This window comes from Xenopus laevis, chromosome 3S, assembly GCF_017654675.1.
Source record: "Xenopus laevis strain J_2021 chromosome 3S, Xenopus_laevis_v10.1, whole genome shotgun sequence".
Taxonomy (NCBI): Eukaryota; Metazoa; Chordata; class Amphibia; order Anura; family Pipidae; genus Xenopus; species Xenopus laevis.
In genome coordinates, this window is record NC_054376.1 from 97,428,348 (window position 1) to 97,443,563 (window position 15,216).

The window sequence follows — 15,216 nt, forward strand, 5'->3', positions numbered from 1 at the left end:
TGTTAGAGTTGTAGTATTTCTGGTCAGGTGATCTCTGAGGCAACACACAGACCATCACGAAATGGGGGTTCACGGCAAGAGATGTAAAAGGGCAATATTTACTTACATATATAGACCAGTTTGATAAGATTCTTTAATATGCCACATGTTATGATATAAACTATCTGTTACTTAAATTTATTTTGGGGGTATAGTTTTCCTTTAATATAATCCTATACAATAAAGAGAAATAACTTCAACTTGTGACATGTTCACTAACAATCCATACATTTCATCAATCTGCCTTTATCACCATCTTTCTGCTGAATTATATCTTCCTTGTTGTTTATCTTATTATAGATTATTTATGTAGAACTATTTAAAATAGTCAGATATTTAAATTAAATATGTGGATTTGTTTCTTCTTTAAAAATCTATAATAAAATCATAAGTTACACTTCGATATTCCTTATTCTGTTATGTAAAACTGGCACCATCCCCACTGCATTGTCAAATGCTCAGTGCCTATGGTATTGCACGTTATCCCTCCAATCCCTTTGCATTTTATTGCTTAACACCAGATATTTAAAAGTACAGGTGAGTGGTTACAAAGTGGAAGCAAATTGTTTCTTACAAACAGAAATGTTACCAAGTAACTCCTCCTGAGCACATTTATGCATATTAAAAGTATATATATATATATATATATATATATATATATATATATATATATATATATATATATCCATATATTTATACATATGTATTTATACAGTAAGTCTTATAAGCATAATGCAAAAATAAACATTTTGAGATTTACAAAATATTACAAAAGGTGAAACCTACACCTACTGAAAACAGTAGCCAAAACCCCCCAAAAAACAAAGGGACAGCATGAAATCCTTTCAGTTGCGATGACAAATGCCTTTCAGAATCTGGATATCTCCTCCATATCTTGCTACGGACTCTCCAATTTGAGCATTACATTTTCTCTGCTGTAAAACAGGGCATTCGTTATTTTGAGAAGATAATTCGAGATTGTATTAGGTAGTTAATAGGCAGTTAATCTCATTCATTCACACAATCTGATTAGATCCCCCCAGCCACTTCCAGGTAGAAGCTTCAATATAGCATTTGCAACCAATTCGCTGGGTGCAGTCTGATGCGCCAATTTAAGCAACCTGCTGTACAAATCCTGGAGATAACTCCATGGCCTCCTCTCCATCTGTCTCCCCTCTCTCAGTTGTGCCGGCCAGCTGCCTCCCTCCTCTCCATTTCCTCCATTCTCTCTCCCATCTTTCTTAGTCCCACCAGCCGGCCAGCTCCTCCCTTCTCTCCGTTCCCTCTCTCAGTTGCAGCAGTCTGCTCTTCCCTCCTCTCCGTTATACTGGTCGGCTCCTCCCTCCTCTCCGCTCCCTCCTTTCTCACGAGTGTGCAAGGGGTGGGGGGGCAATCTGTCCGGCCAGGTTGCCTAGGGCACCTGGCCGACCTGGCCTGATCCTGCCATTTAGGAACACCCCCAGTTTTCAGCTTCTTATAAATCATGGGAACAAGAAAAAAAGAAATACCTTTGTGATGGAGGTACACACTGTTTTTCTGCGGCCTTTGTTTCCTTTTTATTTTTAGATGAATCTAAGTGGTAAAAGAAAATACAGCTAAACTAGATATCACAGTTTCATGCTTCCTAAAAATGAATAAATAACATATGCAGCAGATTACTTACATATAAAACAGAAGTGCACAACATGCAAGGGGCAGCCCATTCATAGTTGCTGTGGGCCCCTTTAAAGGGATCCTGTCATCAGAAAACATGTTTTTTTCATAACGCATCAGTTAATAGTGCTACTCAAGCAGAATTCTGCACTGAAATCCATTTCTCAAAAGAACAAACAGATTTTGTTATATTCAATTTTGAAATCTGACATGGGGCTAGACATTTTGTCAATTTCCCAGCTGCCCCTGGTCATGTGACTTGTGCCTGCAATTTAGGAGAGAAATGCTTTCTGGCAGGCTGCTGTTTTTCCTTCTCAATGTAACTGAATGTGTCTCAGTGGGACATGGGTTTTTACTATTGAGTGTTGTTCTTAGATCTACCAGGCAGCTGTTATCCTGTGTTAGGGAGCTGCTATCTGGTTACCTTCCCATTGTTATTTTGTTTGGCTGCTGGGGGGAAAAAGGGACGGGTGATATCACTCCAACTTGCAGTACAGCAGTAAAGAGTGACTGAAGTTTATCAGGGCACAAGTCACATGACTTGGGGTAGCTGGGAAATTGATAATATGTCTAGCCCCATATCAGTTTTCAAAATTCAATAGAAAAAAACCTGTTTGCTTTTTTGAGAAATGGATTTCAGTGCAGAATTCTGCTGGAGCAGCACTATTAACTGATTCATTTTGAAAAAAAAATTTTTTCCCATGACAGTATCCCTTTAACTTTTTTCCCTAGCTGATTGTAATGTAAGTTGCAACTGTACGTCCACAAATCTCTGAATATTATATATAACCAATATTCTTCACTTGGGGGGGGAAAGGGTGGGCGTGGGCATGGGTACAAAGCATATTGAACAAATGTGTTCCCTTTTTGCAGATAAGATAGGGAACATATAAATTAGCTCCTACTGAAGGCCCTATATTATATCTGTCCCTTATTCATTCCTGCCTTATGTGATGTGTGATCAATCAAGGCAAATGACAGGACATGCCATGGAGCAACTTACTTACCTTGTAGCCACCTCACTTGAGTAGCTGGGCCATAGCCTTTTTCATTCTTTGCAGAAATTCTGAACACCACAGCAGGCCTAGAGCTGCAGTCAACATGTGCATTTGTCAGCTGTGCTGCGGTCACAATGCAAGAAGTTCTTTGACCACAGTAAATCTTCATGAATACCAGCTGATTTAGAGTCTCTGAAAGCTGTGAGGTGCGTATGGCTAAATAGGCTGAATATTCTAGAATATTTCCCGTGGGTGAAGAGGGTATATCCCAGGATATATGGATACATTCAACATTCTGTAGGTAAAACACAATTCAAAGCATATAAGATATGTTAATGATTCCAACAACAGATTAGCTTTCCTCCAATTTCTATGACGCATAAAGATTTATTTATAAATACCAAAAAAGGGGCTATTGACACATTTCAGATTTTACCAGTAATGTGTCCGTCATTAAAAAACAACCACCTTCTAAACCCTGTTTGCCCCCACCACCTATTTGCCCTTGTTGGGAAAAACTGTGTCACTGATTGATACAGGCCAGTATGGTGGCAGTTTTAGAACAATGCTGTTTACACCTGCATATATCACTGTCCCTTTAAATCACAAAATTCCTGGTTTAGTTTATGGTCCACTGTATCAAAAACTTCACATCTTGAGGAAGCAGATTGCTGAAGAACTTTCCATTATATTCTGGATTTACAGCACAATTGAAAAGATCCAAAATATTCTGTAAAATGTTTAACTTTTTAACATAAACTTTTCTGCTGGTTTGACCACAAGAAGTACTATAAAATGCACAAACAAGATGAATTATGTTTTCTTTTCAACGGTTGATCATTAATTTACCGGAATGGTAGTTGGGGTCTAGGAATGAAATACAACATATTTAATTAAATTAAACAAATTATTAAAGGAACTTTGGTTGCACCGTATAGTCAGTAGTGTAGTTGTAGTTGAAGGATCTATTCCTTGGGCTGCCAGTGCCTTAAAATGACCCTGGTCACATAGCACATCTGTAAATACACAGTATTATTTAGTCTGGTAGTCATAACCCTCTTAAAAATATAAGAATAAGGTTTTACCTTTGTAATCTTCACAGATGAAGGAGCCCCAGGATATCCTGGAATACATGTCTTAAATTCAGTGACTTTACTGAAAGGACCCACTCCACATCCATTAATTGCTGCCACCCTGAATCTGTAAACACTTCCCGGTAATAAATCATGCTTTTTTAGCAGTGTGTAATCTGGATCACCATTCTAGATTTTCCTAGAAAAGCATGTAAATGTACATGACAGAAATAAAAACACAATAAAAATTGTAGCTATTTTTTTTACATTGTAAATTATACAAGAAGATGCAATAAAAGTAAATATGCACAGCCAAAATGTATATCAAACACCAAGTTCAATATAATTAAGAAGATTATTCCCTGTTGTGTGATGTTCATGTTATCCTGCCAAACAAAGGATTCCATTTTTAAGATAAGGTTCTCCATGGTCTAAAATGTGGACCCCACCTAGTGTATAATAGGGATGCACCGAATCCAGGATTCGGTTCGGGATTCTGCCTTTTTTTCAGCAGGATTCGGATTTGGCTGAATCCTTGTGCCTGGCCGAACCGAATATGAATCCTAATTTGCAAATGTAAATTAGGGTCAGGAAATCATGTGACTTTTCGTTACAAAACAAGAAAGTAAAGTTTAACTTACATTTGGGTGTGGAAGTGTACTCTTAACTTGTGATGTGCAGCTATCAATACAAGGCATATATTGCAGTGGAGTTTTAACTGGAAAAAGACAGAGAATTGTATATAAATAAAAAAATGCCAGAAAAAAAACAAACACTGGCATTGCTTTCCACCAAAGTGTTTTTCAGATTTAAAATATATTTGCAGTAATATTATTATGAATCATTAAAATGCAACTAGCGTATATATGTAATAACACACAGAACCTAAACTTATAGCTGAAACAGGCAATGTTTGTTCCCCATGTGGAGTTATCTACCACTTGCAGCATGACTGTGTTGCAAGCAAGCTAGCAGAGAAGACCAGGTGTTTTTTTCTTAAAAAAAAAATCATCACATAAGCTGTAGCATAAGATGATGATATCTAAAGGTGGCCATACACGGGCCCTAGGGCCCACGATCGGACCTGCCCGATATTGCCCAAGGTGGGCATATCGGAGGGAGATCCGCTCGTTTGGCCGTTGGTTCGACATTGCCAAACGAGTGGATCTATCCATGTATGGCCACCTTAACATGCTAGAAGTTGCTCATTTTGGGAAACAATGGACAGAAGTGTTAAAGGACCAGTAACAGCAAAAAAAAATTTAAAAAAATTTAAGTATGCTATGAAAAAAAGTTGCCAACATATATTAAACTTTAAAATTGCTAAGTCTTTATTAAGAAATAACTTACCGAAACGCTGCTTGTACTCCTCTTTAGAAACGGCAACAGCGCGACGATCCATCGTGCGGCACTTGATTTCTCCTCCTAGGCAGGAAGGCAGGAAGGAGAAATTGAGCACCACACGATGGATCGCCAATCGCCTTTTCTGAAGAGGAGAGCAATCTGAGTTTCGGTAAGTTATTTATTAATAAAGATTTAGTGACTTTAAAGTTTAATATATCTTTGTGTCTTTTTTCCTGTATCATACTAACAAATTTTTTAAAAACATCTTTAACACTTCTGTCCATTGCTTCCCAAAATGAGCAACTTCTAGCATGTTAGATATCATCATCTTGGTTTATGTGGTTGATCATAATATTTGTACAGGTATGGGACCTGTTATCCAGAATGCTGAGGACCTAGGGTTTTCAGGATAAGGGATCTTTCCATAATGTGCATCTTCATACCTTAAGTCGAATAGAAAATCAAGTAAACATTAAAAAAAGCTGGGTTTGCTTCCAATAAGGATTCATTATATCTTAGTTGGGATCAAGTACCAGGTACTGATTTATTATCACAGAGAAAAAGGAAATCATGTTTAAAAATTTGGATTATTATAAGGGAGTCTGTGGGAGACAGCCATTCCGTGATTCAGAGCTTTCTGGATAAGGGGTTTCCAGATAACAGATCCTATACCGGTAGTTGTAATGTGATGGGCTCAGTTGTTTTAGTCATTTTTCTGCCTGCATATAAATCTTACTTTCTGGCTATCATTGAATCATTTTATTCATATCTTCCAAATACATTTCAAAATATATAGCAATATAATTCAAGTTTATGGTATAGCTGCCAATATTTTTCTTTTATAACTGAGCACTTTAAGTAGCAAATTATAAGTTTGAAGAATATTCACTGTTTCTGCTTCATAATTGAACAGAATCAGCTGGTCCAATTTAATTTGAGGCTAATAACCCTATGAATACTATCAGAACAGGGCTTTGTACACCACAAAATGCAATGGCTGTACAAATAAATGGCTCAAAATACAGTATGTGAAACGTATTTGAAACCTTCGGATTTTCTACTGAACGCTGTTAGTGAAGTTTCATCTTTAACATGTGTACTTGATGCATCAGTTTTAATGGTGTGCTGGGTTACCATAGTTTGTGCACTGGAGGCAATGCAGGATGCAGAAACTTCAGCTGTTAAAAGTCCTACAGTATGTCCATGTCATGCACATCAGTCAGAATTGATGATGTATAAGGATCTATGGCACAAAGTAAATGACAACCCATTAAACTCTTCCTGCCCTCACATAAAATTAATATATAAAATATTTTAAATAAATATGATCTATAAGATCTGTAATCAAGGATTCTAATTATATTTTCTACTTTCCCTACACATAGAAAACACCACATTTTAACTAAAAAAAGATACACGTAAAACTTTGATTCCATTTTGTTCATATTTCCATTACTGGAATGTTATATGTTTGATGCAATGTATGTTTGACAATAATAGGAAATAATTCAGTTCTTACCTGCAGATTTGGGCTTGAACTGTGTTTGCTGCTTGCCATTTAATTCTGTTCTGCTAGAAAGTGATGGATTCTCAGTTTGAACCACAGATCTTTCTTGCAGTAAATTTGGTGGCAGAATTTGTAGCTGGTACAAAATTAAACATATTGTTATTATCATAAGATTTTAACTGAACCTATTAGCAGACTTTTTTTCCTTTAAAAAGAGATCATCAAGTCAATCAACCATGTATTTTTCTAATTTTTCAAATAACCTTCCTTCTTTTTCAGCTTATACCCTTTCTACAGTGCATCGTTTTATGCCAATATTGAAATTTAAGCTAATAACACTGCATGGGAGGTAGCACTGTGGAGTTCAAGGGAATGTATATGGTAAATTATATACTACTTTGTCACCTTTTTTAAGAGTAATGATATACAAACTGCCTGTATTGATAATAAAGAGATTGTGACACCTTACAAGTACAGATATTAATCACTTCAGGATTGAAAGGGCCCTTTGGCGTCTATGGGGACAACAGCAAATTTAATGATTAAATCAGATGATGGGGGGGCTATCTGTGCTGCGATGTAATAATTATCTGTTTTAATTACTAATTAGCCTTATATTTTGACATTTATATTCTATATGTATTGTATATTACGAGTTGGTCCCCAAGCTCAGTAAGTGACAGCAGCACAGAGTATGTACAGTGAATCAGCAGAAAAGAAGATGGGAAGCTACTGGGGCATTTCAGAGGCACACATCTTTACTGCTAAAGGGCTGTGGTTGCCTAAGGCTAGTACAGAAGCACAAAACATAATGTACAACCTTTTTAACCTACTTCTTTAGTTAAGCTTTAGTTCTCCTTTAAAAACTACCCGGCCAGATCTAAAAACAATGAATAAATATAGAAGAACACACAATTCATATAAAATTCATCAAGACTAAATAGCAGCTATAATCAATTAAATAAAAGCCTCTACAATTCATTGATACATTCATAAAGATGTATAAAGTCAATTTGTTGCACCCAGAAGAGTTAAAAGTCTTTCTCAGTCTATCCGATTTTCCAGAAGTTACTGCACATATTCCATATATACTAAATGTTGCTTGTTTATACAATAAGGTTAAATAACTTTGGAAAAAGTATGTAAATTAGAGGGAGATCAGACTTTAAAGCAGTTGCAACAAGATACCTTTTTTACAGAAACTATTAAGAAGGGAATTTATGTGGGATGTCCCCCTCAACCCTCTTGCTATAGGTGCTTCTACTCCCCAGAAAAGAAAAGTTCTCACCACTGGGTAATGTCCTAAAGCGCCATGGAAACTCATAAATACAGAAAACTATTTGTCACTCACTCATCAGTTGTCCCTGGTATCCCTAGACTGTAACCAAGATGGCGTCACTGCACAGAGCTGTGTGCATTCCACAGTGGAACACAAATCTCCAAAATTCCTTTCTCACTTTTGCAGCTTCTTTAGAGACCAATAAAAGATTTGATTTCAATCTCTCTCTCTGGGTTATGTGCTCCAGCTATAAAAAATAAACTCTGCGCCCCTTTTAATCTCTCAGGACTTTCTAAAGCAGTTTTTCCCTCTCTCTCACAAGAATGGGCTTTCACCATCATTCCTTCTGGATATACTCTCATTCTTAAAGGGGTAAAACCCTAATTACAAAGGGCTAATTGTTACATATATAGATGTTATTACCATGCCATCATTAAACTAGGGCAATAAAAAACTCATTCTTATAAGATAATAGTGAAAATGTTGGTGCTTTTTTTACCAATACAAAAGCTTTTAATTTATATAACTGGTGCCAATTCAATATATACTTTAGTAACCAGCTATAGTGGAGATAGCTGGAAGGGTTTTCATATTCTGAAAATAGCATTGGCACATTCTTTAGAAGACAAAGTCCTAGGTAGAGTGTTAGATAAATGTGATTTTACAATTAAAAATGTATTGGCTCCTAGTCAATTAAAAAAAAGCAAAGAAAGATAAAAGTGTTAGCTCTTTCTCCCCTCCAAAGGTAAATGGAATGTTTCCTGGTGGCCACTGCAAGTAGGTAGAAAAGTGAACAATTTTAATTTGATGATGTATCATATTAAGCACTATTTCAATTTTCAAATGTACGTGGTCTATTTAATTAAGTGTACATGTAATTTCCTATATACTGGTAAAACCATTCGCCCATTAAGGGTAAGTATAGGAGAACACCTAACCTAAGTAATGTAAAAAGGGGTAAGAATTAGGAAAAGCGAGATTTCACTTTTCTTTATGAACACTTTGCTTCTATACATAATAAAAATGTTAATGATTTAAAATTTATGGCTATTGATTGGGTACCTAAATGGGTGGGGTCGATTTAGAGATACATTATTACAGTGTAAAGAATAAGAATGGAACTTTAAACTAAATACATTGAGCCCAAAGGGCTTAAAGGAACAGTAACACCAAAAAATTAAAGTGCATTAAAGTAATGAAAATATAATGTACTGTTGTCCTGCACTGATAAAATGGATTTGTTTGCTTCAGAGAGAACGAAAGAGAGAGAGATAGAGAGAGAGAGAGAGAGAGAGAGAGAGAGGTGCTCTGGAGCTGGAGCACAAAATCCAGAGCGATTGAAAGCACATCTCTAAATCCGTCTCTAAATAAGTTGTGGAACGTATGCAGGTCCGTGCAGTGACAACTTGTTGGTTACAGGCCAGACATAAAGGGAAAACTGGGGAATGAGTGACAAACAGTGTTCTGCATTTATGCCAGAGTTACCAGAGACACGGCGTTTCTTGGTGGTGGGGCTTCCCTCTAATTTAAATACTTTCTCCTAAGTGTCTTTAAACTTACTGAATAAACAAGTGATATTCAGTATATAAGAATATGTGCAGTAACTTCTGGTAAAGCTGGACAGACTAAGAAAGGCTTTTAAATCTTCTGGTTGTAATGAATTGACTTTATATATCTATATGAATTTATCTATGAAATGTGCTCATAACTGCTATTGATTCTTGATTAATTTTATATGAATTGTGTGTTTTGCTAAATTTATTAACTGTTTTTAGATCTGGCCAGCAAGTTTTTAAGTTAAAATCTTTGGTTTCATCTAATTTAATCATTAAATTGCCTGTATTAGCCTCTTACTTTACACGTAAATTGCCTCATTACCTTCAACACTAACTCCTCTGTGCTAGAAGCTGTGTTGGTGCTTCACACACGTGAGCAATAGAGAACGGAGGGAACCTTTCAAAAGCAAGATTAGCACTGATCACTTATTTATAGGTATGGTGACACGTTCTGGTTAAAACTGGTTTATGTCACTATCCCTTAAAGAAAAATGAATACTCAATTTCTTGCCAGGATATAAAGGACATCTTTTAGGCTAAAGCCATTTTTGGTAGATGACTCTGCTTTTTTGTCTTTGTAATGAATTACATACTGTGGACAATTGTACACAGGGCCCTGAAAGCATATCAAAGCTACTTACCTTATTAGGCAAAATACTTGACTGTTTTGTTCACACATGTCATCTTGAAGGCCAGAAGAAAGTATACAATTTACAGCTTGCTGTGGGGACACTTGGCAGTCTGCACCTGCTTTAACAAAAACATGCCAAAAAACGTGAAAAGAAGAGATAATCACCGTAGTTCTATTGCTGATATAGCAGTCTCTGGTGCTAGTACTTGCTACAGAGTCCATGTCAGATTAGAAATTTGGTTGCCCTTTCAATGTGTATCAGTTGAACCAGTATATGTTGTTAAAGGAAAACTATACCCCCCAAACAATGTAGGTCTCTATTAAAAGATACTGAGTAAAACAGCTCATGTGTAAAACCCTGCTTCATGTAAATGAACCATTATCATAATAATATACTTTTTTAGTAGTATGTGCCATTGGGTAATCATAAATAGAAAATTGCCATTTTAAAAAAATAAGGGCCGCCCCCTGAGATCGTAAGATTCACTGTGCACACATACAAACCACATGTAAGGTCACATGAGCCAATTAACAGACAGAGTTCTGCCTTTTGCTTCCTCACTTCTTCCTGTTACAGTTAGTGTTGTAGTATTTCTGGTCAGGTGATCTCTGAGGCAGCACAGATAGAGTCACGAAATGGTGGTTCAAGGCAACAGATGTAAAAGGGCAATATTTATGTAAATATATATTCCAGTTTGGTAAGATTCTTTAATATGTCATTCAATTTGATATAAACTATCTGTTGCTTAAGTATTCATTTTGGGGGTATAGTTTTCCTTTAAGTATCAGCTCTAATTTCTATACATATTTTTCACTGATCTATTTTTAATTCTTACACGTAAGTCATTAATACAATTAATACTTCCACAATCTTTGAAAGGTGAATAGAATAACATACCTTCACCAGAACCCAAAAGGCCTGTTTGAAACAAAGGCAGAGTAGTTGAATAAACTCCAGAATGGCTGTTGCCTTGATTAAGTGATGAAATTTCACTGATGGGAGCAGGAGTTCCAGCAACTAAGGAAGCTGGAGATTCTGGATTCAACTGCAAAATATATCCCTCCACTGTTGGAAGTTCATCCCATTTAAGGTGAAAAGAATTGGTGGTAGCTTGGATCAGCTGAACTTGTGATGGTGGAGGTAGTGTATCTGAATATAAAAAGAGGTTTGTGTTTAGATTTTCTAGATTAACAGTACCCAGTTAGGTTACATGTGTAGTGATGAATAAAGTGCACAATCTTTTAGAGTTAAGATTTACTCTTAGTAATTATATAGCTACCCAGATGGAAAAGTTTTCCTTGCACAAAAACAGTTATTAAAGCAGAAGGGTCATTAGATTAATGGAGCAGCTGTCTAAAATAAAGGGAATGTTTCTTTCAAAACGTTTTTTAATTATCCATCAATATTGACAAACCATTTCAATTTTCCTTTATAAAATGTATGTGTTCTCCTACACAGAGGAGAATTATTACTTAGCATGAAAACATATTACATAAAGTTACATTGCCACATTGACTTGTAAAGAAACATAATGTAATTTGCATATCAAAAAACAAATAAACTTGTTTAACAACATGTAATGTCATTTATTACTTTGTATTCGTCTCCGTGTGCATTTTGTCATGTAATAATAAATGCCTCCTTACATTTAGTCATATCGTCCCAGGGTTCCAACCTTATTCTAGTTAAGGGCTCTCCCATCTTTCACAATTAACAGATACATCCATCACTGACTGGTATACCTAATCCAAGGGGTCCAGATTTTCATATAAATATTGTATTTGTCTGAAATAATACTTAACAGTCGTTTAAAGGGAATGTTTCAAAACATCAAGTTGGAAATACACTGAAAGATCTGCTCCTTTGGCAAGATATTCATCCGAGGATGTTTTAGCAAAGGTGGCTGATGCAAACATTTGGCACCCAGGCCCTTTATCACATTATAAGGGCATATACAGACACGTTGGGAAAGAACTCATGCAGCCCTTATTACCTAAACTTGCTTGATAGATATATTGGCTGGACGGGCTGTCATTTTGACTCTGTACACTTTGTCCCATGTATGGCCAGCTTCAGAAGCAAAATGCTAACCTTATTAATAGGTAACTTTGGTGAAAGACTGGTGAAACACCTACCCAACAGCATAAGCAGGTGATAAAAAGCTAGTTGTGCTTTCATCTATGCCTTCCACAGTATTCCATAACTGTGGAACTTGCCCATTTGGGCCAAACCTGATGGCCACTTATTGATGTAGGATGCCTTTTTTTGTGTCCAAAGTATTCCTTGAAGCCCAATGACAGTTAAAGCAAGATTCTAGGTAAACAGTTATTGTTCAGCTTGCTATGGGCTAAATGGGGCCCTGGTCAACTGTTGGGCCTCAAAGGGAGGCTTAAACCAAGCAGTGTTCAGCAGGTCTGAAGTGCCAAAAAAAACCCTGAATTCTAGCAACTGACAAAGCCAGAAAGTCATCATTTGTTTTTTTTTTATGCAAAGTGAAAATCTGTATCAGAGTCTAATCCGAGCTTTTTGTAAATATTTTTTTTGCATATTTTCAAGCAAGAATAAATTGCCTCAATAATCATAAATCATGAAAAACTAATTTTATCCCGTGAGAATAAATGAAAACAATTGGGAATTTGAAGCAGATTATCTAATAGACTAAGTTACCTGTGTCAATATACCATAAGTCTTTACAGCAAACTTGGTAATTCCATGCCTTATTGTAGCCATCTCTTCCACTCCAGATGTACAGACGTTTGCCAATTGTTACTGCACAATGTCCTGCCCTGGGGCCTGGCCAGTTCTTTTTCTCTTCCTGACAGTCTGATTTCAAAGTTACCCACCCTTACTTTATCTAATCAACAAACGCTAAATAGGAAGTTTACACAATTCCTTTAAAGATCACATATGCAAGAAAAGAAATGCTTCATATACAATTTAGAAAATAAAAAATAAAAATAAACTAATAAGCAATCAGCAATACAAACCTAGATCAAGGAATGAAAACGAGTTGGTGCACTTCCACTGGTTACCTTTGGATAACAGACTATCATCACATTGTCTCTGGGGAACCCAGCCGCCAAAAACATACATCCTGAGATAACAATAAATATATATATATATAAGGTTATATATCATCATTTATTTATATAGCGCTGACAATATACGCAGTGCTTTACCTTAGTTATAACAAACAGGGAATAAATGGTGGATAACAAATGAGAGTTACAGAGTACAATAGGATTAGAGGGCCCTACAAATTAGAGTTTACAAAGTAAAGGTTAGGGTACAATTGAGACATTAGGATTTTAGAAACAAGTTTGTGATTTATGTTACAGCAATGATTGATTAATTAAGGTACATTGAATAAGCTTCTTTAAACAGGTGGGTCTTTAAGGAGCACTTGAAAGTTTGGAAAGAAGGAGAAAGTCTGACAGCTCGAGGCAGAGAAAAGCAGAAGCCTGAGAGAAGTCTTGTAGATGAGAATGGGCAGAAGTGATGAGAGGAGAAGCAAGGCGAAGATCAGAAGCAGAGCGAAGGTTGCATGAAGGAGTGTATTTGGAGATCAGAGATGAGCAACATTATCAACATTAGCCTGTGACATTAGCCTACTTGTAATCAAACTGAATGAAATAACATGGCTGCAGCACCAAACAAGAGATCCTGTTGGAGATACCAATACACAGCAATCCACTACTAAATACATTCTTTTCAACAGTAGATTTAATTTTAAATTAAGATTATAAAATTGGACAAGTTATCTTTCTGTAATTTGGATTTCCATACCTTAAGGCTACTAAAAATTATTGAAATATTAATTAAACCCAATAGGCCTTATTTGCCAATAATATTGATTCATTATTTCTTAGTTGAGATGAAGTACAAGGTACTGTATTATTACAGAGAAAAAGGAAATCATTTAGAATAATTACAATTATTTGATTAAAATGGAGTGTATGGGAGATGACCTTCCCAGGTCAGGTCAGATTCCTGACCGCCATGCTGTACATGTTTTGTGCTTCTGTACCAGCCCAAGGCAACCACAGCACTTTAGCAGGGAAGATCTGTGTCTCCAGTAGCTCCCCACCTTCTTTTCTGCTGATTCTCTGCACATGCTCTGTGCTGCTGTCAATTACTGAGCTTAGGGACCCACTCACAATATACAATACATCTATATATATATATATATATATATATATATATATATATATATATATATATATGTATATATATATATATATATATATATATATATATATATATATATATAAATAAATGTCACAATATAAGGCTGATTAGTAATTAATACAGATAATTACTACATGGCAGCACAGACACCAGTGCAATTAGCACTTTGGCAATGTCGCCAAATGAGCGGATCTCTCTCCGATATGCTTACCTTGAGGTGGGCAATATCGTGTTGATCCGATCGTGGGCCCTAGGGCCCAACAATCGGATCCTAACGAATGGGAGCGGGCGGTCGGATTGCGGGACCGCATCAACGAACAGATGGGATTTTTTGTCCCATCCGATCGAGATCTGGGGAAGACCGTCGGGGGGCCCCATACATGGGCCAATAAGCTGCCGACTCATTCTGTTGGTAGCTTTTATCGGCCCATGTATGGTCACCTTTAGAGTATGAATTGCCCATGATAAAAGACCAGTAAAGGAAGCTGAAGATTCTGAAACAAAGTAGCAGAAGTCAGAAAACAGCCGACAAATACTGCTTGCAGAAGCAACTGCATTGCCACATAACTTTATTACCAATTAAAATGTCCAACAAATGTATTTTGGAATGTTGCTTAGTGGTTTTAATTAAAGGGGTTGTTCACCTTCAAACACTTTTTTAAGTTCATTTTGTTTCAAACAGCTCACCAGAAATAAAGACTTTTTCCAATTATTTTCTATTTGTCGCAGTTTTTCTAATATTGATATTAATATTTTCTGATGTTGAAGTGCAAAGTTTTATTTTTCACCTAGCAGTTCTGGGAGGAGGGGTCGCCAACCTTGTAAACTGTTCTAAATTGATACATTTAGTTCAGGGATCCCCAACCTTTTGAACCCGTGAGCAACATTCAGAAGTTCGGAAGCAACACTAGCATGAAAAATGTTCCTGGGGACCCAAATAAGTGCTG

General features: G+C 36.3%; 1 protein-coding gene across 1 annotated transcript; it reads right to left on the bottom strand.

The window, feature by feature from the left end:
- Positions 1–755: 755 nt before the first annotated feature.
- On the bottom strand, positions 756–13,174 carry LOC121402040 (host cell factor 2-like). Its single transcript, XM_041587768.1, has 10 exons — positions 13,114–13,174; positions 10,979–11,230; positions 10,091–10,196; positions 7,485–7,494; positions 6,627–6,750; positions 4,405–4,481; positions 3,776–3,952; positions 2,700–2,985; positions 1,548–1,611; positions 756–974 (listed from the first exon to the last, which is right to left on the bottom strand). Exons 1-10 carry the CDS (start codon positions 13,172–13,174, stop codon positions 938–940), a joined length of 1,194 nt encoding a protein of 397 aa, XP_041443702.1. The 3' UTR covers positions 756–937.
- Between the last annotated feature and the right edge of the window lie 2,042 nt (positions 13,175–15,216).

What these genes read in the sequence shown, in the direction of transcription:
- LOC121402040 (XM_041587768.1), bottom strand. Translation starts at nt 13,174, where the DNA reads ATGTATGTTTTTGGCGGCTGGGTTCCCCAGAGACAATGTGATGATAGT. An exon ending in CCTTTTGGGTTCTGGTGAAG is followed by an intron (nt 10,197 to 10,978) that starts GTATGTTATTCT and finishes TTGTTAAAGCAG; the next exon opens with GTGCAGACTGCCAAGTGTCC. An exon ending in CATCTGTGAAGATTACAAAG is followed by an intron (nt 2,986 to 3,775) that starts GTAAAACCTTAT and finishes TTTTACCTACAG; the next exon opens with AATGTTGAATGTATCCATAT.